General features: G+C 41.9%; 1 protein-coding gene across 2 annotated transcripts in view; it reads right to left on the bottom strand.

The window, feature by feature from the left end:
• Window positions 1–4857: 4857 nt before the first annotated feature.
• Window positions 4858–26534, bottom strand: part of LOC113998857 (amine oxidase [flavin-containing] B-like) — a 54538-nt gene continuing 32861 nt past the window's right edge. For both annotated transcript variants that reach the window (XM_027741914.2, XM_039380205.1), the window contains exons 6-16: window positions 23984–24125; window positions 22594–22743; window positions 21834–21993; window positions 19453–19549; window positions 18660–18713; window positions 13735–13792; window positions 12732–12829; window positions 11520–11631; window positions 9841–9903; window positions 9265–9425; window positions 4858–6376 (exon numbers count right to left, since the gene is read on the bottom strand). In XM_027741914.2, coding sequence (XP_027597715.2) covers window positions 9270–9425; window positions 9841–9903; window positions 11520–11631; window positions 12732–12829; window positions 13735–13792; window positions 18660–18713; window positions 19453–19549; window positions 21834–21993; window positions 22594–22743; window positions 23984–24125 — 1090 coding nt within the window. In that variant the 3' untranslated portion in view covers window positions 4858–6376; window positions 9265–9269. The remainder of the gene's footprint in view (window positions 6377–9264; window positions 9426–9840; window positions 9904–11519; window positions 11632–12731; window positions 12830–13734; window positions 13793–18659; window positions 18714–19452; window positions 19550–21833; window positions 21994–22593; window positions 22744–23983; window positions 24126–26534) is intronic.

A 26534-nucleotide genomic window follows, 5' to 3' on the forward strand; every position in this document is an offset into this window, starting at 1 on the left:
TGAGTTTACCAAGCACAAGAAATTATAAGACAGGTGTCCTTTGTCATCTCTATCTTCCCACTGTTCATCTTTATTAAATACACCTGTGAGCTCTGCTGCCGCTCACAGTACAAGAGGGCAGCTGCCACTCAAGATGGGGTTGAAAATGAAGCAAAGGACATAATTACTGCCTGTGTTGGCATTTGGACTTCCAAATGGCCAGACCATACACTTGAAAACTCCTTGGATTATAGCCTGAGCATCATCATTTTCATCAAAATATCAGTTAAATCCAGGAAAATCCAGGACATCTGGCTGAATTCCAAAAGGCAGAGCCAAGCATTTGAGTGGGAACTACTTTTAGCAGACACCAGCTGCAGAGAGCTTCGCTGAAGCATGCCTGGCAGCCCTCCTGATGCTCAGCAGTGTGGCACAGCAGGGCTCAAGGCTGCAATAAAGGCTGCCACCCTCTGGCTACCTAAAAGCAGTATTTTATCACCTCACAAACAAAACGGTGGCAGAAGCTTAACACTTCGACTTGCAGAGAGGTCTCAGCGGATGTTTCTGCACTGGTGTTTAATATTCCCATCACGTACTCAAAATAAACTCTGGAGTGGAAACACACTAAAGGAAAAGGATGCAAGTCCACAGCTTCAAGCAGCAGTTCTCACCCATCTCTAAGCTCTGATAAGCCACACTGGAGAAGGCAGAGAAAGGCAGGCTCCCTCCCTGCAGCCTCTCCTTCCTGGCTCTAGCCAGTCCCTGGCAGAATTCAGGGCAGTGAAATGGCTGTGGCACTACCCCTCTGCCAGCTCTACAAGACTTTCTCCAAAAGGCAGCTGAAATCCTTACTGCTGCTTGGCAGCATGAAGGAGCTGGAAGAAAAGTGTGAGGACAGATCCTAAATGCACCTGTACTTTCCCCTCCTTTGAGAAGGAGATTTCTTTGGAGGCAGTTTAAAGCAAACTGAGATAGATAGAGGTGTTGGCCCAAATATGCATGGTCTGAAAAATTACTCTGGCCAAACTCCATCTCATAAAGAAATTATTGGGAAATAATATAGTTTCTAATTTAGTTAAATATTCTTTTTTCGCTTTGGGCTGAATTGGCAAGTGGAGGCTGGAGTAACATCTCCCCCTGATTTTGATTAAGTACAAGAATACATTTCAATTGTTTAAGATAATGACTGCACAGCCCGATGGGACATCTCACTGCCTCAGACCTGGAATAGAAGTTTCCACATCTGAAATTATAATGTAATTTCTGCTAAATGCAACACTGCTGTGCAAAGTGTTTTCTTACAACTTGGAGCATATGCAAATTGGGAGTGAACAGCCTGAGAGCTGACAAGGATGCCTCAGTGCATTATTAATATGTTTCCTTTTCTCCCCTCCTTCCCATCCAAGCACCAGAGCACATTCGAGTGCAGTGTTGAATCCCATCAGACGGCAGTGCGGGAGCAAACTGAGCCACTTGACAAACCCAATCAGCCAAAGGCTGGTGTTTCTGCTGGGTACCACTTCCTCAAGTGCTTCTTCAAGACTCTGCTGCCTCAGGGAAACAGCACTTGATGAGACAGCCCTGTCCCCAAAGTTACTACTGATGTTCAATGACATTATGCCCTTGGGGAGGTGAGGCTGGTCTATGTTTGATCAGACCCTTCCTGCTGTAGGTCAGATGAATGGAGCACTTAAATATGGATGAGGTTCCCTCCCCCTGCCTCAAATTTGCAGGGATGGTGGGAGGAAGTCTACAGAGCCTGTAGATGCCAGAGTAAATGGAGCTGAATGGATATGGATTATTTTGTTAAGGCTGTTCTGCTAAGAAAGGATTAGGAACATCACTAATAGAAAATAGGAAAAAAAAAACCCTTGATGAAAGCTAATACCCTTTGCTTCTAAATTAGAAACGGTATCCCACGTTCTGCCAAGATGCAGAGTGAGACTGTCTTGGACTCAGAACAACTTGATTTGCCTCTTTCAGCAATGCCAGCAAGAATGGAAAACCGGGATAAGCCAGCATGGCCCTGGGTAATGACCCAGTGGATGAGAGTGTGTGTTCCACAGCTATTATGAGAGCTAACAGGAAAGACCTGGACCTGTTGGAGCGGGTCCAGAGGAGGGCATGAAGTTGATCACAGGACTGGAGCACCCCTCCTATGAAGACAGGTTGAGAGAACTGGGGCTGTTCAGCCTGGAGAAGAGATGGCTCTGGGAAGAACTTAGGGTACCTTCCAGTACCTAAAAGGGGCTTACAAGAAGGCTGGAGAGGACTTTTTTCCAGGGCCTGTTGTGATAGAACAAAGGTTTTAAAACTAAAAGATAGATTTAGATTATATATAAGAAAGAAATTTTTTACAACGAGGGTGGTGAAACACTGGAACAGGTTGCCCAAAAAAGTTGCAGGTGCCCTATCCCTGGAAACATTCAAGTCCAGGTTGGACAGAACTCTGAGCAACCTGATCTAGTTGAAAATGACCCTGTCCATGACAGGGGGTTTGGACTACCTAACCTAGAAAGATCCCCTTCAACCCAAACTATTCTGTGATTCTATGATTCCATTTTAAAATAATTTTTGAACTTTTTCTAACCTAGCCACAGAAGAGCTTATTGCTCCTGACTGTACAAATCATGCACACTAAAATCAACTTACAAAGCCTCTTACTCAGATGTATGTTTTTATAGCTTAACTTGGCACTCAGCTGCTAACTGAAGGCTTTTCTAGCAAACACTGCTAATGTTATGACTAGAATATCATGCCTTTGTTTCCAATGACAAACAAAATAATTGTATAGTCTGCCTGCATAAAGGACATCTGTGTATTAACATTTTATATGTGCAGCTATCTATTAACATGCAGCTTATTATCTTGCAACATATTGGATTCACAGAGCCTGCATTATCCCTGTTTGCATTTCTTCAAAACTAAATACCCCAAGAAGCAACTAATTGCCATCAGCAGTTAGTGGGAGGCAGAAGCTGCCTGGTTTGGTATCCAAAGAGCATCTGTATCACCATACCAGGCTGGTTTAGGACACATTTTCTCTTGGGTCTCTGGGAGAGCTGCCTCTTTTTGGAGCAGCAGCTGGAGGCTGGACAAGGTGCCCTCCAATGTCTGAGAGGCACAAGGCAACTGTGTTTTTGCTCATGAATTGCTCTCTAGGTGGGAAAATATGTACTCTTTGCAGAACAAGTGATACATGTGCGTGAGACAGACGTTAATTCCACATATTTGTAACATATAACTGAGATGCTGATTTAGAAACCCCATCCATTTAGATATTCTCCAACATGGAGAGAGAGAAGGACATGTCTGTAGGAGTCCTACAGTACCTGCATGGGTTAAAACACCAGATGAGGAGCCCATCTCTCCCCGCTCATTGCACAGAGCAGGACCAGCCGGAAAAGAACAGCATCTTTTTTCCAGCAGATACCAAACCATATCTTGGTTTTACAATCTGAGGCCAGTTTTGCCTTTCATTCTTGGATGCTTTTTTTTTCTGAGGCGATTCCACAGGCCCAGGGGGAATTTATTCTGCCTTGAGCCAGAAGGCGAAATTCATCACTCCCTCAAACATTTTGGGATTTGCTCCAGATGAGCAATTGGTATAATTACACAAGACAAGAGGAAAAAATGATCCAATGATCATCAGTTCTCACAGTAGCAGTGAGTTTTGCATGATTTAGCCAAATAATTTGCAAACACGTTCTAATCTCTTCTAAACAATGAGGGGGATTTCTAATTGGTTTCTTGGGAAATCATATTTGTATCTTTCATAGATATAAAACAAAATGGATTTCTCCTGTATTAATCTGTCCACATTGATTTTCTGTATGCTAGACTGCTGGAAATAATGAAGTGTCCCTTGGCTGACAGTCTCTTTGACTAGCACACTGAAAGCTTTGTAAATAAGTAAATTATTAATAACACCATTTCAGTCGCCTGCTCTGGGATTCTACAGGATATGTCTGAACAAAGGGTTAAAGAGGCAGGTCAGATCTGACCCAACACAGCAATGTTTTAGAGTCATAACCACTCTTTGACTGTTTTAAGGGCTGTGAAATGTGTTGTTGGTTCTGACATGTGTCTTAGGGGATGGATGTTTTATAGAGCGTGCAGAGGATTAGTTGTGGATATTTTCTTTCATGCTCCTTTATAACTTGTAATACTGCAAGTTAAGCCCATACAAAGAGCACTGCACACTTTTGATGTTTTTCACATGGCTGGTTCCGCTTTTTCCAGTATCCATGGCCTACAGTCCCTTCCTGAGACCAAATTTGTTCTTCAGTTACATTATCTCTCCAGTACTGACACTGAGCTGCTAGGTGAAATTAGGCCTGTGATTTCTGTCTCTCTTTTCTTCCAGGGTTTTTATGTTTACACCACAAAATATATGATACAAGGTTCTACTTCTTTGCATGTTCAGTTTCAGCCACACACCACCTGCCTTTGACTCTTATGAGCAGCTACAAAATATGCCCCTGCCCACAGTGTTCTGGTAAAGAAGGTGCTGTGAGAGGTGTATGTTCATGATGGGGACACTCCAACTCCCCTCCCAACAGTAATAAAATCTAATTCTTAGCTGTAAGATAGGTGGTCATCTATACTATTACCAAATGTGGTTTGATTTCTTTTTTGTAATTGTTTTTTTTGAGGGGATGAGTGGGGTTTTTTGCACTTTTTGGGGGTTGCTTGGGTTTTTGGGGGGTTTTTTATCCTTCTCTCCTTTTTCTTTACAGAGCTTTCTTTACTGAGAAAGGTTGAAGATACCTCACTAGCTTCAGTATGAAGTGCAAAATGTTGTGGTAGTAAGTAATACTCACCATTACCAACCAAGTCAAAAGGAGCTCCCACTAAAGAAAAGCCTCAAACAATACATGTGACATGACAATATTTATTGATTCTAATTAAGGTTAAAAAAAGTTCACAGCTGTCAGATAAAAATATCTGCAGAGCCTATTGAAAAGGGAGCTGAAGAAGGAAACCAAGGGAGACAGTCACCACAGAGGCACTTTAGAAAATGCTACAGTTATAAAAGGCACAAATTCATCACACACAAAGCATATATATTCCTGCAAAGTGAAGTCACTCTTTTTTTTTTTTTTTCCAAAACACAGAGGCAGGCATCACTGAGCACTGACCTGCACATGACCACAGGAGACACGCTAAAAGCAGCAGTCTATGACAACGCCTAAACAGTGTGACTGCAGAGACACTTTGAAAGCAAGACAGCTTTGGCTGTCTGGTTTTTACAATCTGTTCTTCAACAGAAGTAAGATCAAGGTGACCTTAAGGTGGTGGAGATGGGAGAGGGAATGTCAGTTCATTTAAAGACAGGTCAGGTTTATTTGTGAGCATCTGTAATCTGTGATTTAAGTGGGTTTGCTTCTTGCCCAAGAGCAGTGGCAGATCTGTTATTTAATCCTGGATCCCTTTTGCATCCAAGTACTTCTGGAGGACATAGAACTGCCTCTTCTTCAAAAAAAAAATCTTAAAATTTCTGCACATCTGTGAAGTCTAACTGAGTGAAACAACAGTCCCACTGAGGACATGGTAAGATCATTTTAATAGAGGACCTAAGCTTCTCTCCAGGCCTTGGGTTCCAGTGATGGACAATGCTCAGACAGACACTTAACTGTGATTAATGTCATTGTATTGACAGCAGATGTGCTATTTAGAATCAAGATCTGCACCAAGGGAAAAAAATGCACTAGTTAAAGGAAAGACAAGGGGCCACCTCAGACTGCTCACATCCTTGTTATTGTCGAGTAGTTTATGCAATCAGCTTTCAAGTACTTTGGTTAACATAGATTATCATGCCATGACCCAACACCCTTTGAAATGTACAGTTGCTATCAGAACAGTGTACAAGAAAGTAAACCTCTTTTTTTTTCTTTTTTTGAAAACTCTTAAGAGTATTACAAAATATGCATGGTAACACAATTCAGTTCATAAGAGACAAGTACACTTATTTCCATGGTTGTTCCTATAGTACCTTTTACAAAGCTGGTAAACTGCTGGAACTTTCATGATAGCAGTTGTCTCATCAAACTTCTTAATAAATTAACAAGATAGCATGACTCGTTGCCCGTTAAACCAGACTTCATTCCTCTCTTTGAAGGGTTGGCAGGAATTTTAATTTAAAAATGTAAGCCAGTCCTAAACAGTTCCCTCTACCCAAGGGGAAGCAGCTTGATTCTCAACCTACATCTGTCAATTCACTCATCACACTGGTATCCGTGTACACAAAGTGCCACATACTCCTTTTACGTGGAAAATGTTGAGAAAACGGCAGCAAATCCTTTTTTCTATCCCACAGTCGTGGTAAGATCCACAGCATAATCATAGGAAGACATGTCGGTAAAGACAAAGAGAGCCTTCCTAACGCTTTGGCAGTCTGCAAGGAAGAAGACAGAGACTTCAGTGTGTTAATACAGATGTTACAATTCAGACCTCCCAGCTTCAATCAGATTTGGCTAGAAATCCCAGGGAATCCAAATTTAATTTGAGATTTCAAGTCCCACCTGCTTTTAGTTGTGCAGAACAACATGAGAAATGTTTGTGAGGTTTCGGTTTTTTACGGTTTTGTTTCACTTTGAAAACTAAGAATAAGAAATGTTGATAAGTATAGAAAATGTTCAGTTGTTTTTTGTTTTTTTTAATTGACTGGTCTCATAAAAAGTCCACGATTCAGTTCACTTCTAACTACCTAACTTCTGATTTTGCTTGGAATTTCTGCCTCAGTTAGACTGAGACAAACTTCTGCCAGAGTCAGGAGCAAAGAAGAGAGAGATACATTCTGGATGTGAATAAAACCAATTTATCCTCATTAGTTTCATGAATCTGCTCCCCTGTAGGGAACTGAAGAGTATTTCTAGGGCAGAGGCAGGATCTGAATTCCAAACAGTTTTGGCAGGGAAATCATCTGCAAATGAAGCAGCTCTTTATGTATTAAGTGTGCATTCGCTGTCTAGCACTTACAGATATCAGGGCCAAGACTAAGAATGTTTTCCCAAATTTAGGTTCCTGTGTTTATTTCTGGCCTAAGAATTGTCTGAGTTGCAAAAGCTCTGAACTTCCCATCCAGCTTTCGGTTCCTAATTGATTTAGTAAATAAATCCCATGGGGAGAAAGCCATGTAGAAGTAGTCTGCAGTAGGCAAATGTCCCAGCAAATTAGAGCTCTGTGTGATACAATGAGAAAGGCCATATGTACACTGGCTGCACTGTTCTGACTTAAAGATCTTTATGTCTGGAAAGTTCCCCTATGCATTTTAAAAGGCTGTTATGAGGATATTCAATTGTGATAAAATCCAAGCTGCTGCTACAAGATGTTTAACTGGTATATCAAGTTAAAAAGAAAGAAACCTAAGGACCAGAAAACGATGTGCCGCTCACAAATATTGCAGCTTTCGAAGCTGTTCAGTAAATTTCCATGGGACTATTTGGAGAACAAAGTACTACTCTGCACAAGCAAGATCAGATGCTGGCCCAAAAAGTCTGCCTGAGACTGCTGGTACAGTTCCTCTACCGTCTGCTCACACTAGTTGTTGAATTTATTATTATACTTCCCTCCACGGCTTTTTACTGAAATGCAATTTTTTTTACATTTAAATTGATGCTGTTTGAAGAGAGAAGCACAGCAAACAGGCCAGGAAAAATTCCAGATGTCTCAAACTTCACGTGCACCAAATCCTGTTCTCAGCTACACCTGCGTCCCTGTTTTTTGTTGTGCAGATGTAACACAACAGAAATACCTACAACAATGCACCAACACACTGACATGTAGGCACTGAGGTTTTGGTGGTTGGTTTTTTTTACTTCCTCCCCTGCACCCTGCCTTCTTTATTTCTTCTATTTTTTTTTAAACATTGTTTGAAAGGTACCGAGCTACGGAGGGCAGAAGCACTTGCATGTGACTCTCCTATCCATGGTTCTCTTTCATCTATCATTTAGATCCTTGGTTAGTTAAAAGTGCACAGTCAGTACAATACAGCACAGCAGGCAGAAGTGGAAGTGCTAATCCCATCAATATGGTTGTTAGGAGAGACTGAAGCTCTGAATCAGCGAAGCTGTGTTCAGCATGAAGGGGGTAGATAATTTGGGGGTTTTGTTGGGGTTTTGTTGGTTTTTTTAATGCAAACACTACATTTTCAGACCCATTGTGTGTGCCCCACTGGGCGAGAGACAGCCTCAAGGTGTTCAAAGAACAAATTTAAGTAGCTGAAAGAAAGAAAGGTGTTAAGAAAAAAGTATATGAGAGTTTTTTATGGATGGCTCTACAACTTCATGGGGTAGGCAGAAGGTAATCTATTCTCTTGCTATCCTGCAGAAACTTAGGGAGCTAAAAGAGGACCTTGGAGGCAGAGAGATGTCAGACAGGGTGAAAAAGGCTTGACAGGCTGTGCCTGTACTTTAGCACAAGGTTTCCCATTCACACTCAGGTCCAACAGCCTAATCCATACTGGATACACATCAGCTGTGGGCTGCAGCCTGACAGTTTTTCAGGCAGAGGAGTTTTCCAGGAACAGACTTGACTGGGACATCAGCTCTGCTGTTCCAGGCAGTTGTGAACACAGGTGGCAAGCCTGAAATTCAACTACTCTTCCCGAGGCACTAAAACCATTGCCCTTTAACTCACTGTAGGACATAGAGACCACTAGAAATGCCAGCATCCTATGGCCAGATAGTTCAGATGGATAGATTTGGCCTGACTTGTCCCTTAGATGCTGCCTGGGCTCTGGACACCTGGGTGACAAAAATAAAAACACTAAAAAGTTTGTTACCAGTAATTTGCATGAACTATCTAATCATCCTTTAAGCTATGGATTTCTTTAGCACACAGAAAGGCAGAAATCTTTTGTTTAAAACTAGAGACTGTGTTGTTGCATAGTACAGTACAAAAAAGAGTCTGTAAAGACTTGGAGTTCAGGGTGTGTTTCATACATAAGTGTAAAAACAACTGCAAATCTCACCAGAATAGGCTTTATAGAGGTGTTTTGTCCCTTCTGTTCTGAGATCTGGATAAAAACCAAGGTGATAATGCTTGGCAGGGTATCTTAGAAATTCAACAACCAAAAATTTACTGCTAGAAATAGGCCTGGATTCAAGGGGTTCTTCCTCAGTATGGATCCCCTTTATTTATCCCTCCCCTCCAGCCTCTTTTCTCTACTGTTTTCACCTCTTCTTCAGTCCTAATTTGACTTTGGAGACAGGGAAGTGCATGCCAAAAAACCCACTAAAAAAAAAAAGCAAACCCCTCAAGTGTGAGGCTTTGAGATGGCACCTTTTTCAGTTTCGAACTAGAAGTCCCTTTTTGTAGGCAAGTAACCCAGCTGCAGCCACAGAGGTGAAGAAAGTGGAAAATCCAATCAGCTTTAGCAGTCCTGGCACAGATGGCAAGTTTCTCTCCCAGAAGGTCGTAGTGATGGGCAAAGCTGGCACATCCTGCAGGGAGAGCATCCCTTATCAACATAACATCTCCATTGTGAGAGGCAGGATACAAATCAAGATTCTTGCAGCAGAAACAGAACTGGGTTGCAGCAGTGAAATGTTACCAGGGAGGAATGTATCAAAATTTTCTGCCCAGTTAAAGGGAAGAAGAACACACACGTGGAAAGGATTCACAGCCCAGTTAAAAAGTGCAGTTCTTTCCAATCCTGCACTACAGAGTTGTCAGATGGGTGCCCTCTCTGAGTTTCTATCATGTTCCTCTTAAGGAAGGGGCAGTTTTGGTGAGTAAGGGAAAGTTTATTGTGGTTTTGATTTAGTGAACTTACATAAAAACAACCAATAAAATTTTATCTCATTGGCAAAGCAGCAGAAAAAAAAGCCAGACCCTTTAATCTACATAAATACTTACAATTGATTCAGGTTCTGGCTTCCAAATTTCACTGTCTGGGATTTTCCTCATAGCAAACAGTATCTGAAAGGCAGTAATGTTCTACATAAGTAACATTGATTATTCAAAAGGGAAAAAAAAGCTGGCTTCAATTTTTGTTTTAAAATGGCATGATGATGACTGAGCACATAAACAACAGTGTATTGAAATTTTAGAAGAAAACTCAGCCTTTTACAACTCATTTCTAGGGAGGCCAGATAAGACACTTCTCCTAGTGGAACATAGAAAGAGTAACAGAAAAATATCTTTATGCTTAGTTAGTCCATGGAAGATATCAGAACTTGCCCAGTCCCATGGGAACAGGGCAATGTGAATATGACTAAGAGTTAGGCAGACACTCCTGGCATACATATGGTGTGCCTATGCCAGCTACAAGGAGTAGCTTGCTTTGCAAATTTTACCATGATGTAGGAAGAAGAACAGCATCCTGGGAGTGATGACAGACCACTACTTTCAGCGAGAGAAAAACAGAACTAAAAAGAGAACCTTCGCAATGGAAAACTTACCATTCAAAATATCAAAGATACCAGAGATCAGTAGGATGGCAAAGATTATTTGAAATGGTAATCAGGGAAGACAGCAAGATTAGTTTCTTCTACAGTAAATAAAATGGAGGTGGTGATATTAATGTTTTTACTATTCCAGGCACTTGTAGGTTTAAAATCTGTCATCTTTTATGATGGCCTTTTACTGTAGGCAAGATTCATTGAACCCCTCAACTCTACAATGCACGGGAATGAGAAACATCCTTGCACTACGTTTCAAACATATTTTCCTTTCAAAAGTAAACAAGGAAAGGAAAATATCAACATTTTTACCAGTCTAGCACACTTGTCAACTTCTCTGCTGAGGCCTATGGAGGCTCTGCTGTAATGTCTGTACATTAGTGAGATCACGAAGCACTGCCCCTGGAGGTTTTCAGAAGCAGGTTTGGTATAATTTCCTCAAATGGGACAGGTTATGAATAGTTGATCCCTGTTTTTGGGGCAGGAGTATGGGCTAGACGAACTCTCCAGATCCCTTCTGGGAGAATTTCTGTTCCACAACTGTAGCTTTTAGACACAAGGTTCCCTTTGCCTCATAAAACAAAGATGACATTTCTTTTGCTGCTCCATAAACTGTAATGTTCCTGAAAATAGTTGAGGAATTGCCATTTTCTCAGATGCAAAATAAATCTAAGTCCTTTTTTTATTGACTTCATGTAAGGCTTTCTCAAAGGTATTTCACTGTGTCAATAGTACTGTTGGGAACACAGGAGGAAGGGACCAGCTTGGTGTGCGGAGCTGCAGGACTGAGCTGCTCCCGTGCTCTAACAGCCATGAAGTCTCAGTAGGATTACTAACAGAGTGATCATTTGGGGGAAAAAATGGCTAGGTGAGAATCTGGGATTTCTGTAAAAGAAGAAAGGATTTGATTCCTGGAAACAGAGAAGATTTTGAGGAAATAACCACAGCCCTCCTCAAGTATTCCAAATCTAAGTGCAAAACCTTCATCCTTTTTGAAGTCTCTCCCCTTTGCAGGGACTTGCATCAAGATTCAGAACATGTGATGCTGTCAACACTCCCTTCCCATTTCACCTCCAACCAGAAGATCTTTCATTTTCCACAGGATATTTGACAGTGTCCCCTGAGTTTCTGTACCTCTCTGGCTGCTCTTTCTCCAGCCTGGACAGCCCCCTCCATGTATCCACTCCACTCTGTGGCTGTTTCTGTGCCAGCAAAATAGATCCTGCCAACGGGCTGCCGAATGATCCTGGAGGGGGACAAGCAGTAAGCCTCATTAGGCATATCAGAAAAGAACCAAAACAGTTGGGTTAACATCACAGAAGTGTTTTAAATAACAGCAAGCACTTACAGTCAGTAACATTGGGTGAGTTGAGCTGGAGGGGGAATCTGCACCGCATTTAATTTCTTACAGTAAAGACACCAGTGTTCGCATTTTCTAAGCATTTACACTGTGCATAGGTGTAAAGCACAATTATTTTGAGATGAGAATTAGTCTCTCTCACAATTCTAGCCAGGGCCATAAATACCAATGCTAAGCATTACTGGCACAGAGCAGCATTCTGAAGTACATCCTCATAATATCTAAAGCAATAAACAAACAAATAAATAAATAAATAAAGATTGTTTTAACTCTGTTTTTGACAGAATTGGCAATAATTATCATTAAAATTACTTTAAATACTAAGGCCTCCATAAGCTCTTCATTACAAGTGCTTCATTGCTCTAAGTTCTTTTTAAATTGTAAAAACTTAAACTTCAAAAGTAGGGCTATGCCTCCACATTAAAAACTGTGTATCTGGATCCAATCACTGGTCTGATGTAAGTCTTTTTCTTCCTGCTAAATATTATTCTCATGCAAAAACTTAGGTGGGAGAAGACTGTATACAATGGCCCACTGATTACTATTTTAAGCCTTGACTGCTGAAAAAAAAAGGAATAGTCCAAAGAAATCATTCATTACTGTAAATACTGGCAAGAATTAACTCTCTGCCAGTATTTATAAAACACCAGCTAAAGATGTGCTGGAAATGGTTACACAGATCTCAAACACCCAAAGCCAGTTTTGTAAACAGAATGTGAAAGCTTCCCAACTCCCTTCCCAGAGCCTACTCAGCTGTACTCACCGAATTTCAAGAGTGAATAAAAGCCCCTACTGATGCTGAACTCATCCATCATAAAGCCCAGCTGAGACAAGTGGAAGGTTATACTATCTCTTCAAAATATTCCCTAGTGATCTTAAAAGGTATAAAGTGAACAGTGACAGAGGATTTATGACCCTTTCTGAGGATATTTATTAACTTGGTCTTATCTCACTACTCCAAAGCCCACTATAAATAGACACTGTACCTTCCATACTGAGTCATTATGCCTGGTGGGAAGTAGGCTGTGTAGCAGCCCCCAGAATACTGCTCTTCACACCAATTCTTCTCTTCATAATGCACTGGCTGTAAAACAGAGATTAATTCACTCAGGGAAAGGACAGAGTCCCAAGAAAGCTAATAACAGAACTGAGGAGAGAGCAGAGAAGAACAGCTTATCATTTGTTGCATGTCAACGTCTGACAAGACAAGCACATTTAACACATCTCTTAATGCAACATGAACCCAACACAAAAAGCCTTAATTTTTTAAAAGTAGCTAGCAGTGTCTAAAAAACTAGCTAATCTAGCCACTGCAGAACATAACCCTCTTAATCTGTCAATGTAAATTGATACTTTGTGCACAAATTTATGCTCTGAACCATGTAAAGCAAAATTAACCTCTGGTGTACACAGATGTAATACTTGCAATATGTACAAGAGACACAAATATATACTTGTAAAAATGCAAAGTGTGGCACTTGCATGGTTCTGTGTACAGTATCACTGTGTTGGAAATTATGTGTTTTCCAGATTGGTGTCTACAACATTTAACTGGTTTAAAAATGTCTCTAAAGTGTAAACAGTGTTAATCACATAATCTAAGTGTGAGATCACACAGAGTCGAACAGTCATTCAACATTACAGGGAAGAGAAGGCGAGGGAAAGGCAAAGGAAAAACAACCCAACACATGCAGCAATGAGTGTTAACAACTGGTGAGAGAGAGGACACAACATAGATGAGAGGGAAAGCAAGCCTGTCACACCTGAAAACAGCTGAGATGTGTGGTGTGAGCACTGAGAATGCCACCCACAAAGCTGGACAAGAATAAAGTTTCATAAGCTCATTCTTGTCCTCACTGTCAAACACAACCAAAGACTTGCCATAATATTCTCTCCACTCCTCTAGAGAGGGCAGTAAGTGCTCCCATAGCAGCTACCTTTTCCAGAGGTACCTTTTCCAGAGACACCATGGTTAGATTTTGTGCTTACGTGTAAAGCTTCCTCTGATCCCAGAACCTTTACATAGAGCTCACACAGCCTTGTCTTCCTGCAAGAGAAAAGCAACATAAGACTTCAGCATGAGGAAAGAGCAAACAAACCACCCTAATATACCCTAGTTTCAAAAGAACATATAATGTATCTGCTTGAACTTGAGGTTCCAGCTTTTTGGGATCTATCCTAATTGGTCAGCCTCTGGATCACTAGAAATAACTCAAACTCCTGTGCTGCATAAGTGCTGGTTTAATCAGCAGTTACACAAGCTGTTCCCTTAAGATAACTCTAGCAGCCCAGTTCCATACATTATCCAAATGTTCTCCAGACTGTCAGAAAAGAAAGTAGTAAGGCACTGCAATTTTTCGTCTTGGCACATAATCTAACTTATGTTTGTTCCTACAAAGATGCAGGTGTTGATGTACTGCGGCTCTCAGGGAATTAGTACTTTATTTCTGTATATATAAAATTTCCTCCTATTTTAGTTTATGAGTCTATAAATCCATGAATATACTTCATTCCATAGCAAACCCCAAGCGCAATTAAGTTTGTTCCTACAAGCTTTTGGGTCTTACTCTCAGCCCCGATGCGCCAATTCCCAAAATCCGGAAGATCAAGATGAAATAATAGCTAACAACTATAAAAACAAAAACTCAAACACAGAATTGGAAAAACATTTACTCCTGGAAACAAATCCTGAGCTCCACAGGAAGCCATGCTGGGCACAGAAATAGAGTCCCAGCTCTGTAACTGCATGGGCTACACTTGCAGCTATGAAAGCCCGTAAGGAGCCCAGCTATATCCATGAGCAGCTCAACCCAAAGAATGTTACAAAATGGGGCTGAGGAGAAACAGGATGACTAGAAGAGCCTTGAAGGTGTCCTCATGTGCAGGTTGGGGCTTGAGCAAGAAAGTGAAGGGTGCTACAGTTCAGGAAGAGCCATGGCCCTGGGGTGATTTTGCTGCTGGCAGGTGTCAAGTTAGTTTAAGATAGCTGTGCAAAAAGAAAATATTAAGCTTCAGGTCAAGGGCATCTTCAGACTCTTAAGAAATGTCAACCTTGAAAGGAATTATTCATCAATAACAAGGTATTATTTGACAGGGGGAAAAAAAACCCACACACATACACAAAAAAACCCAGCAGTTTCTAAGGAATTGAATTGTACCAGCAGAAATCAATCACTGAGGACATTACCTTAATAAGAGCAATCTTTGTTGCTGTGCTGGTTTCTCTGCAAGATCTGCAGTTTTCATCCCAGAACCGTTTAAATAAATTCTTATTTATGTATTTATAGTTGAAGCTAGCATGGAACACATGGAATATGCAGTGAGTAAAATCCTTATTTCTTGGCTTTGGACTCAGCTGTGAAACTGCCATCAGCACTAAATAAGAGGAATGTTATGCCTGGAGCTACCAAGGTAGGGTTCTGTTGAGAGTTACACTGTGCCCAGTGTGGAAGAAATGCACATGCACAGCTGTTTTCCCTGGTCTCTTATTTCACAGCAGTGTGGAAAGGTAGGGTACAATCTAACCACTGTAATTACTCACTGGCACCTGGCCTGGGAAGACCACCTGGAAGGCAGCAGTGAGTTTTACTCCCTTCAGTCAGGCTTAGCCTGTAAAAAGGTTTCCATCCTCTCCCACAGCTGCTGTTCCCAGTCATGATTTAGGATAGCTGTCACAGATTCTACATCCTACTCTTCATATCCAAGGATTACCAAAACCCTGTAATAAGCGTGATGAAGGGAGAGCCCAGGCTGTGTTGTAGGTGAGCACAGCATCTCAGCAGGATACATCCCCTGTAGGGTGCCACAAGAAGCCTGTGATCAGAAGGGCAAACACCACACCCCTTATCTAAATAATATAAATTGGTTGCACCCCAAGTGTACACTGGGAGGTCTGGGTTCATGCTCTGCCTTCCCCTGGACCCCAGTTTCCACTGGAAGGAGACTTATGTGAAGGACAGGAGCTGCAGAACAGACCAGCAGGTTCCTGCCTTGGCTGGCTGAGTTCAAGACTGTAGGAGCCAGAGGTACCCCTGCACCAGGGTACACCCAGAAGGTACCAACCTGGGCCTATTTCATAGCCATTTGTTACTAAAGCAAAGCCCTTCCTAGTCCAAGGTCTATTCCTCAAAAGACAAGAGTTCAAAACTCCCATTTAAAACTTGGCTGTAGGCAGCAGCAGAGTCAGGTAATTGTGCCAGCACTTTTAATGCCCAAGGGAAAAGATGGTACCTTGCAAACAGCCAGGACAGCCCTTAATTTCATAGAAAGAGAAGCTGTTCTTGAAGACTGCAAATGCTCAGTTGTATCTAGGGGGTTATTGTTCTCAGACAACTGCAAGAGAAGTGTAGGGAACAGAACAAAGGTCTCTATGTAACCTTTGTCGACCTCACCAAGGCTTTCGATACTGTGAGCAGAAGAGGTCTGTGGCAGATTTTGGAACGTTTAGGTTGTCCCCCCAAGTTCCTCAAAATGATCATCTCACTCCACGAGGATCAGCACGGCCAAGTCAGATATGGCAACACACTTTCTGAGCCCTTTCTAATAAAGAATGGTGTGAAACAAGGCTGCGTTCTTGCTCCTACCCTATTCACAGTCTTTTTCATTATGATGCTCCAAAGGGCCACGGTAGACCTCAAGGATCAGGATGGTATCTACATTCGATATCGTACTGATGGAAGTCTATTCAATCTAAGGCAACTGAAGGCCCACACCAAGACCTTAAACCACCTTGTCCGGGAGCTGCTTTATGCTGATGACGCCGCCCTTGTTGCCCACACAGAAGCAGCCCTGCAGCGTTTAACATCCTGCTTTGCAGATGCTGCAGAGCTCTTTGGGCTGGAAGTCAGTCTAAAGAAGACAGAAGTTCTCCATCAACCTGCACCTCAGGAAGTCCCCCATCATCCCCACATCACCATTAGCCAATCAGAGCTCAAATCAGTCCAGCAGTTTAATTACCTAGGCAGCCTCATCTCCTCGGATGGTGAGATTGATGGGGAGACAGACAACAGGTTAGCAAAGGCATACAGTGCTTTCGGAAAGCTTCATAAAAGAGTTTGGCGAAACAAACACCTGAAGAAAAGTACCAAGATCAGTGTTTACAGAGCCATAGTGCTGTCTACTCTCTTGTATGGTTCCAAATCATGGGTCATCTACCGCCACCACCTGCGTCTCCTAGAACGCTTCCATCAACGCTGCCTCCGCACAATCCTAAACATCCACTGGTCAGATTATGTGACCAATACATCTGTTCTAGAACAAGCAGCAGTCACAAGTATAGAAGCCATGTTGATGAGAACACAGCTGCGCTGGGCAGGACACGTCTCAAGGATGAAGGACCAACCACCGCCTCCCTAAGATCTTGCTCTATGGTGAACTTGCCACTGGCTGCTGCAAGAGAGGAGCCCCGAAGAAAAGATAAAAGGACTCCCTGAAAGAACATCTCAGCCTTGGCCATATTGATCACCATAACTGGTCTACTCTGGCCTCCAATCGGGAGGCCTGGAGACACACCATCTATAACACTGCTGATGCTTTTGAGAAAGCACACAGGATCACCCTTGAGGAGAAAAGGCAACACAGAAAGAATCGTGCCTTGCAGAATATACCATCTAAGGAGTCTTTCTGTTGTGCCTTTTCCAACCGGACGTGTCTGTCTCATATTGGCCTTTTCAGCCACCAACGTGCCTGTAACAAATGTGGGTAGAGCCCTTCCCAAATCTTTGTTCGTGAAGCCCAGCCATGATGAATCTAGGGGGTTCACACACAGAGTAAGACACCGTTTGGTGTTTGGGATGGCTTTGAATGCTGGGCAATACTGGGTTTCAGAATAACTACATGACTTTTATCATCTGGCACCTGCTGGGGGTCTATCTCAAAGCTTCAGTGCTTGTCCATTCCTGCCAAAATTGAAAGGGCTCTGTGGTATCAGGCTGTCATTTGAAAAGACTGGGACATTAACAGCTCCATTCAGACCTGTTATCCACAGACTTCCAGACTACCTGCAAAGTGAATCTGAGATGACTAAATCTTCTCTAGTTAGACTGTAAAAATGTTACTTGGACACAGTATTCCTTCCGGCATGCTTTAAAAACAATTTTATTTTCTCAGTTTCAAAATAAGCCTCTGCTCATAATCCACACTCTCTGCTTCTAGCTTTAATTTGATCAGATACTGTAAACTGGTGAGATGGAAAAAAATCATTACTTTGTAAATTCTATTTTAGTAATATGCCAAAGAGCAGTATGGTATGCAGAGACTTGTTTCAAGAAGACAGTAAAATGGCCTTCATCTGGCCCTGAAGGGCATTTTTTCCCTTCATAGCTGAGGGTGGAGAGATGGAGGCAGCTTTCTGATCCCTTCATGATGCTGAGGTGTTGCTCACAGCAGCTACAGCACCGTCAAGGTTGCACTTAGTTACAGACATTGAAAGGACCCTCCAGGGTGATTAGAAGAAATAAAAAACACAATGGTCAAGCTTGTCCCTTCTGACAAGCTTTCAAAGAGCTCAGTGCACCTGCAGGAAGCCAGAGAGGTAGCAGTGGGGAGAGGAGGCTGGACCTGGATCCTTTCCAGTGAGGGCAGGTGGATTTCTACACTACTTTCATATCCAGCAGCTTAGAGCAGTTCTTTACCTGGAGTTACATAAGCAGAGCAGCCTTGTGGGAAAATAAGAACCAGGACCAGAGAGTTTCCAAAAGCCAGGGGTTAGCTACACATCTGCTGCCAGTTTGTGGGAATTCTGTGGGGCCTTCATCCAAAACCAAGATACCTTCTTCTTCCAAGTGACATGTCTGCCTACTATCACAAGGTTACGGACAACTTCCTTCAAATCAGGGCATTTTTTTTCCTGCCTTGGTCATTTATAACAAAATTCTGACTCAGATTCTGCACAGATCTCCAGTGTTTGGACTTACCTTTCTTCTTTCGTGAGACCTGTCAGTCTTCTGCACTTCCGAGCAAGAATGAAGCTGTAGGAAGACCACAGACAATTTACTGCCACTATGCAACTACATTTCCTGCATTATTTAAAATGTCAATATGTTATGGTGGGATGCTGTGATTCACAGTAATAGCTTTAGGGTCTCTATCTAAAATATCCATTTCACCTCTCTGCGTAACGTTGTTTGCTCTGTCTGCTGCTTGCAGGACTCACTCTAGAAGGAAACACTCTGAGATTCATGTTACGATATTTGCATGAGTTGTTTCCCAATTACCTTAATTTTATACAGCTGTGGGTGCAGGCATATAGGAACAAGAGGTGAAGCCTGGGATTGAGCTGGAAATTATTTTTTAATAAAACTTTTAAGACTGATCACACTCCACAGCTGTTAAAAAAACCAAACCAAACAAAATATAATTCTAGAAAACAAATTTTGATTTAAAGAACTGGAATACTGGGCAAAAACTTTATATTTCTGCAATCACCCTCTTTTTTCTTCTCTTTTCTTTCCTCTTCTCCAAGTCTATACTTTGCCACACAACAAGGCAAAAGATGAAAGTAAAAAAAATGACAGAATTTCATTTTTTAAATTAGCAATGAAATCATAGAGAAAACTTTTTTGAAATAAAACAATCACAGAACATATTCACCACAGACTCAACCTTTAATTATTTTAAAGTATTTCCTTTCAAAAGCATTAGGTTTTCCATTTCAACTGCTGCCTCTAAGACAAAATAAAAAAGCATTAATTAGACACTGTCTCTTACCCTATTATGGCAGGAAAACTGCCATCAGGCTTAGTATCATCAAGTGTTAAACCAATTGCAGCGTCCTCATCTTCAATGATCATGGTACCACAATACCCTGTTAAGCACAAAGTGGAAAAGTTAGGATACATGTATCCAAATCTAGGAACAATCTTCCAAGAAGATGTGAAATATTCAGAACATGACAGGAAAAAGCCCTAAACAACCTGATCTAAATTTACCCTGCTTTGAGCAAGACATGGGACTAGATGACATCCAGAGGTTTCTCCCAGTCTCTATCATTCTCAGATATTATGATTCTGATACAGGGAAGCAAGGTAACTAATATTTAGTAAGGTAATTATTACACAGAAATGGACTGCTCTCAAATACTGAAGATGTTCAAGGGTCTTTACCACAGTTGTTTCCATGTCTGACATTTATGTCAGACAGAGAAGGAGATATTTGTACACTGTTTTGAAAAAACAATTGTTCTTAAAACAGTTCGAAGAAAATACATTGTTCTTAAAAGAACAATGGTGTTGGCAAAGCACAGTATGCTACAGGTTCTATCAGAAACAGGGAGTCACCCCCTGTCAATCCATTCCAAACCTAATAGGCAGAACATGACAGGATCCAGAACCCCATAAGTCATTCACAAAGATGGAGGGTGGATGACATTTGTAGGTGTGGTGGGGGGAAACAGTTTTCCCCCTGAAGTTATAAAATGGTAAATCCCCAGAGGGTGGTAACCCTTGGAAGTTTGAACCAATGAGCACTTCTGCAAAATATAAACATATCACAAGCAGAACAGAAGAGAAGATAGTTGTTGTAGTTGTTGTGGAAGAAGTAGCCATGTTGTATGGCCACGAGGAGAAAGGGCAGGAGCCCCCCTGGGGGGCTCTGGCCCCCCAGCCCCCGGCTGGGGGCTACAGGGACTTGGAACAGCATAAGGCTGGGCTAAGTACCTGTGGCTGACAGCTGAAGGAGTTTCTCTACTGTAAGAAGCAGCAGGAGCAGCGGCAGAACTGCACTGACCGAAGAAACGGTGGCAGAGAGCCAGAAGAGATAAGAACAAACAACAATGACAGGCATGCAGCAACACAGAGAGAACTCCGGGAAGGAGAGAGAGAGCCAGCAGCAGAGAGAGAGAATTAGGCTCTACAGAGAGAGAGAGGAAGTTGGGATAAGAAATGAAATAAAACCCCATACCCCTCTGAGACCTCCGAGAGAGAGGAGGATGATGGACTCTTACTTGAAAGAGTCGTGGAGTGCTACAACACTGCAGAAAGGAGCTGTAAAGCTCAGAAGGAATGCAGAGGGGGTGACCTTGGCCCCCCCACTGCCTGAGACAGAGCACGGAGCTCTGCAAAGGGGGCTTGAATCCCCTGAAGATAAGGACCATCACGAAGACCCCTGAGCTTCGTGGTATGACTGTGGTGAAACGACCGTGTCCGGGTGAACGTAGCCCACGGAAGAGAAGACCCTTGCCTGGAGGCGAAGGGCCACGAGGGCTTGGATACCCCCTCGTGTGTACTGGCAGAGATCCAGCTACAGCTGCTGCAGAAGAGATGCCTGCTGCCTTAGAAACACTGCTGCTCTGAGAGCGGAAAGGATCTTTTCCTTCTTCCCTCCTGAACTTTCATTTGGAGGGGAGAACAGATTTGATCCTTTGTAAATACTTTTTATGTCGTGGTAGAGATAGCTAAGATTGTATATAATGTATTGTAGTATTTATTTGTACAGTCATTGTAATATATTCCCTTTCACCCATTTTGAGTCTTGTGTGGTGTCTGGAAAAACCATCTCACACTGAGTTGAGATGTGGGAGGGGGTTTGGACTAGGGAATTGGATTTTGGAGCTCTCAAACCATGAGAGTAGGCAAACAGATGTGGGCTCATTATAGCCAAAGATGAGAAATAGGTGCTATTACACTGCAGTTTTTCTTAGATTCAGTAGTTCTAAAAGAGAGCTGAGGAACCACGATGGAAGTATTCAGCCTGTAAGGGGAGTTCAGGATGACTAGCCCAGCTGGGGATGGAGATGTAAAGACACTTTCAACTAATGCTGCCCAGTGCATCCAGAAGGCAGAATTTTTGCAGACTGATAATTGATGGGATAAAACCCCTTTCCATCACACATCACTTGTACCTTTACATTCCTGTACAAGTGAGAGAAACTCATATCCACATGTCACTGAAGAAGAGGACAATAAAGAACAACCAAGACAATAAACAAGAGGCATGAGTTCTCCCTTCGTGACTACCTCCCTCTTTTTATTCCCTCATCCACCCTCTTTTCCCTCTTTTTTCCTTCTAAGGTTTAGCATCCTCTGTCTACTCCATTGCCATGCACCCTCTTCCCTTTGTCACTACTATTCCATTCAATTAAAACACAATACCTTTCTTCCTCCAGAAAGTTTCCTTATAGTACACAATGCACTTGATGACTGAGCCCATGGGGACCCGGTTGATGAGCTGGTTTCTCATTGGGGGTAAAGGTGGGTTGAAATGAATCTTCAGACCAAGAGCTGGGGGAATGGCACTGATCACATATTTGCCCTGGAAAAGAAAGTATACATAAGCCAAATACATTCTCCATTACTTCAACCTAGGTATATTGCTCCAGTGATCTTGGCAGACATCTGTGGAGGCTGCAGGGTGTATCTTGTGAAGCAATTTTGGCATTTAGCATAAGAATTGTAAAACTAAACCTCACAAAATCCTGCTCATTAAATAACAAACAAGCATCATATAAGCAGCCATCTGTTCAAATGATGGGCAGCTGCCCTTTCCTCAGTACTTAAAAGAAAGCACTGTGCTACAAGAGTCCATTGATCTCCCTTCCATCTGGACTCCTCTGTTACAACTTGGAAGTAAAGTTTGCAATGTTTTTCCCAGAAAGTTTACTACTAAGCTACATTTTTGTGTTCACACTTTAATTCAGAAGGCAACTGAACACAAAGAAGAGATGATTGCTTTCCAGGCATCACTTTAAAGAACTATCACTTCAGGACAATGAGAAAGTGTGACCTGTCATAGTCACTCATATCTCTGCTGCGTTTTTGGAGAGTATTTTGGAGCAGCCAAAAAGGACGAAGCTAAAGGGTTTCTAGCCATCCATCCCACCACTAATGATTTCTTACAAGGACATTCCATTACCTCGTATAATTCATGATCTAAGGTTTCCACAACGACACTTTCACCCGACTGGTCGATGCGGACGACCGGCTTCCTCAGCTTCACCCGCCCTCCCAGGCGCTCCATCATCTTCTCACTGATCTGGCCAGCGCCCCCAACAAACTTCCTCTCCTGAAACACATGAACAGCGACTCAGCAGAGAGGTGCTTGTGAAGCAGGTATCATTTTGCTCAGCATTCAAAACAAACCCCATTCTTCCACTGTTATCAAAACACATTTGGGAAGTTTGGCAGTTTCACTTGGAAACATATCCGCGTTACTTTCTCTTTTGGGGATTTCGTCAAATACTTCCCATATTTGACCAGCAGTCAAAAACAGAAGTATCAGTAATCTCATGAGAAAACCCCTTCTCATGTGGTCTCCAAACAGTTTCCTCAGGCCTGTGTGAATCAGCAAGACTTCTGAAAAGTGCTTAAACTTTCAAACCTTTCTCTGAGTTTATTCATCCCTGCAGAGCTCTGTGCATCAGAAATAGGAAACTTCATAATAAATAACAAAGTAAAAGAAATAATGTAGCTCACATAAAAAATGCCTACTACGGTCTGTAATCTAAACTAACTTAAATCACCTCCAGCATAGCACAGAATTCAAATATTTAAACATATTTACAGTTAAATTATCTATGGTTATTGCTTATATACACATATTTATGGATTTGATATGGTTTCATGTATTTGCATTTTTAGTTATTTATGATGAAGTAACTTGCATTTCAAAAAATATATCTAATACAATTAGTAAAATTTGCACTTCTCAAGTGGAAGACCATTAACAGAGTCTTTACTTTCTTCAAATGCAGAAGCAGCACTAGCGTACCAGACTGCCAACATTTCAGAGCAATACCATTTTTAAGCAGTGGCGGTCATTTTCTTCAGGCTGATTTTAAAATCACAACAGTGTTAATCCTTGGAAGTTTGCATCTTAGGAACCCAGCTCTGGGCTACATTTTCAGCATTAATTTACAGCTGGCGTTGCAATCTCCATTAACTTCTTCAGCAGTGCCAAGCCTTGCTTCAGCCTTGTGACAGAAACAAGCATAGGTAAAACTCTCCTTTTTCAGCGTGGATAAGCAAAGTACATGTTCTAACCGGAGTCCAAAAGGAATCCAGAGTCAGGAACAGATACAAAACTACTGAACCCTAGGTCAATGCTTTCAGCACAGGAGCAGTTTTCAACACCAGTTTTGCAAGATCCAGATTAAAGTGTAAATGAATAAAACTAGTTATCAATGTGCAACTGGCTCAAAAGTCACGGACGACTCAGTTTGCCCTCTGAACTAAAACAAACAAGCAAAAGAATGAAGTTAAACCAGGGCCTATCAAGAGCTGCAGAAGGTGATGGCTGACAGTACCTGTCCTCCATTGGTCGTTGAGAATATCCTCGCTGTCCCCCCACACTGCTTCACGTACCACAAAAACCACAGGGCAGAGACCTCGTGGGGCTCAGAAGTGACATCCACGTTCACAAACAGAGTTGCGAAACTCTTAGCTGCACTGCAACAAAGACAAGAAAGTGAGTTAATTTAAAAAATTAATAATGTTGACCAGATTCTTCTTGAGTGGGAGACTGTCTTTGGCAACCTCTTCTTTTACTGTGGGCAAAGGATTCCTTGATTTGAGTTGAAGCAAGAAATTATCAATTCCTTTTATGTAACATTTTTCAAGTATCCTTGCAAAAAAAGTGTTAATCAAGTTTTTATATTCCAGACAAATTAGGGCTCCAGGAGACACAAAAGCTCATGAAAGCTTATGTTACTAATTATGCTACTAATGCAAAGTTGTCATTTTAGAATTAAGGGAAGCAAGCCCTCCGGCTTTCACTGGACTCCAAAAACACCATGTCCTTGGCTCCTGGGTTACAGACAAGATCTACACCTGCTAAATGCCTGTCCCTCAAGCACATAGTAGAGAGATTATTCAACACTTGTCATAAAAAGTTAGCAATCTTGTCTAAGTTAATTATCTAATATCTCTGGATTAGTCAGGATCCCTTCACTGCCCAATCCTCCTCTGTGCTCAGGGAGAGTGCTGCAGGTGGAACACAACAAGGAAAGAAATGTAAGTAGGAAGCCAAAACAGACGAGACAGCATTCATGAAAGAGTTTGACAGGGAAAAGGAAAGGATTCTTTTGGTTGCTCAACTCAGTATTTTAAACAGTGTTCTAGTAGCCAGTGGCAATGAACACAGAAGCAGAAAATTGACCTGTGTCTGAAAAAGGATCACTGCTTTACGTCTTACAGCTTGTGCTTTTGTTACAACTCCACTGTAAATTAATGTATAAGCCTGTACAAGATTTTTGGGTGCACTAAGACAGAATTTATTGAGGTTCAGGGAAACATTCCTCCTGTTAGAAGTAAATGCTTTCCCCTGCCCTCATTCTGAGGAGGAGTTTTAAGAGACATGGACAAGACCACAAGATGCCCAGTTTAACTACTTTGGGTTTAGGGACTAAAATTCTATATGTGTCTCATATGCAAGGCATCAGGCAATCAATAACTTCCAAAGCCAGTACAGAATCCACTTTTTTGTTGCTTCTTTCTTTTTTTTAGTCTCAGACTTCAAAAAAAGTGAAAAGTGTATCTCTATCATACTATTTCAAACAGCTGTAGATCTACATAGAAAAAAAGGCATCTTCTGTCCTTTCTAAAAATGCAAAGTCCCACTGAAGTACAGACCTCATCCATTTTCTGAAATATGAGGATATTCTGGCTTCATTCTTGACAGCCAAAAATAATACAGAAATTATTCATGATTTTTTGTCAGTATAAACACGTATTGTAAAATATGATCAACTCTGTAAGGTATTTCGCTAATGTGTCCATTAATCTTTTATAAGCAGAGGCTATTAGATGGTGATTACATTCTCCTAGTTTCTGCTGCCTTCTCCCATTGCTTTTCAGTTCCTGATGTTTTACCTAGGAATGCCAGCATGATTTCAACCAAGTGCAGTCAGGACATTTCCATCGTGCATCTGTAGCCAAAAGCAAATCTGTACAGTCTGTTAGATGAGAGGCAATAGTAGAAGATTACCCTTCTGGATCATTACCTTCCAGAGGGGGAATTTTCTATGGCATGTTACCTAAATCTTGAACAAACTGAGCAAATCAAGCTGAGGTGCACATATAAAATCTGAAAAGCGTCTCTGTGTTATGCCAATATTCAGGTAAAATGTCAAGTCTTATTCCATCAAAGTTGGAAAATCATGAATGTAGTCACATGAGTTACTGGATATTGTATGACTACTGGTGCGTGGTGTTTTGCAAACTTGTCCAGTTCCTTACCAAGTCATAGGTTTAGAGAGCCAACAGAGCTGTCAGACTACATTTCTATCTGGTTTTACTGCACGTGGACCATGATACAAATGAGAAAGGCTTTTTATATGCTTCTGTGCAATTGTCACTCCTGTTAAAGTAAAACAAGTTTTTTGACAGGGGCCTACTGTCCATTTACAATCATAGAATTATTGAATGGTGAAAGACCCCAAAGGATGACCTTAAAGATCATCCAGTTCCAACCCCCTGCAATGGGCATGAACACCTTCCACTAGACCAGGTTGCTTCAAAGTTCCATCCAGCCTGGCCTTGAACACTTCCAGTGATGGGGCATCCACAGCTTCTCTGGGCAATTTGTGCCAGGGCCTCACCACCCTCATGATAAAAAATTTCTTCCTAATATCTAATTTAACCCTGCTCTCTTTCAGTGCAAAGCCAGAACCCCCTGTCCTATTACTACATGCCCTTGTCAGAAGTCCCTCTCCAGCTGTCTTGTAAGCCCCTTTTAGGCTCTGGAAGGCTGCTCTAAGGTGTCCCTGGAGTCTTCTCTTCTCCAGGCTGAACAACACAACCCTCCCAGCCTGTCACCATAGGAGAGGTGCTCCAGCCTCAGGTCGTCTTTGCAGCCCT

This window comes from Pipra filicauda, unplaced genomic scaffold (assembly GCF_003945595.2).
Source record: "Pipra filicauda isolate LSUMZ 115617 unplaced genomic scaffold, ASM394559v2 scaffold18_size4552066_pilon, whole genome shotgun sequence".
Lineage (NCBI taxonomy): Eukaryota > Metazoa > Chordata > Aves > Passeriformes > Pipridae > Pipra > Pipra filicauda.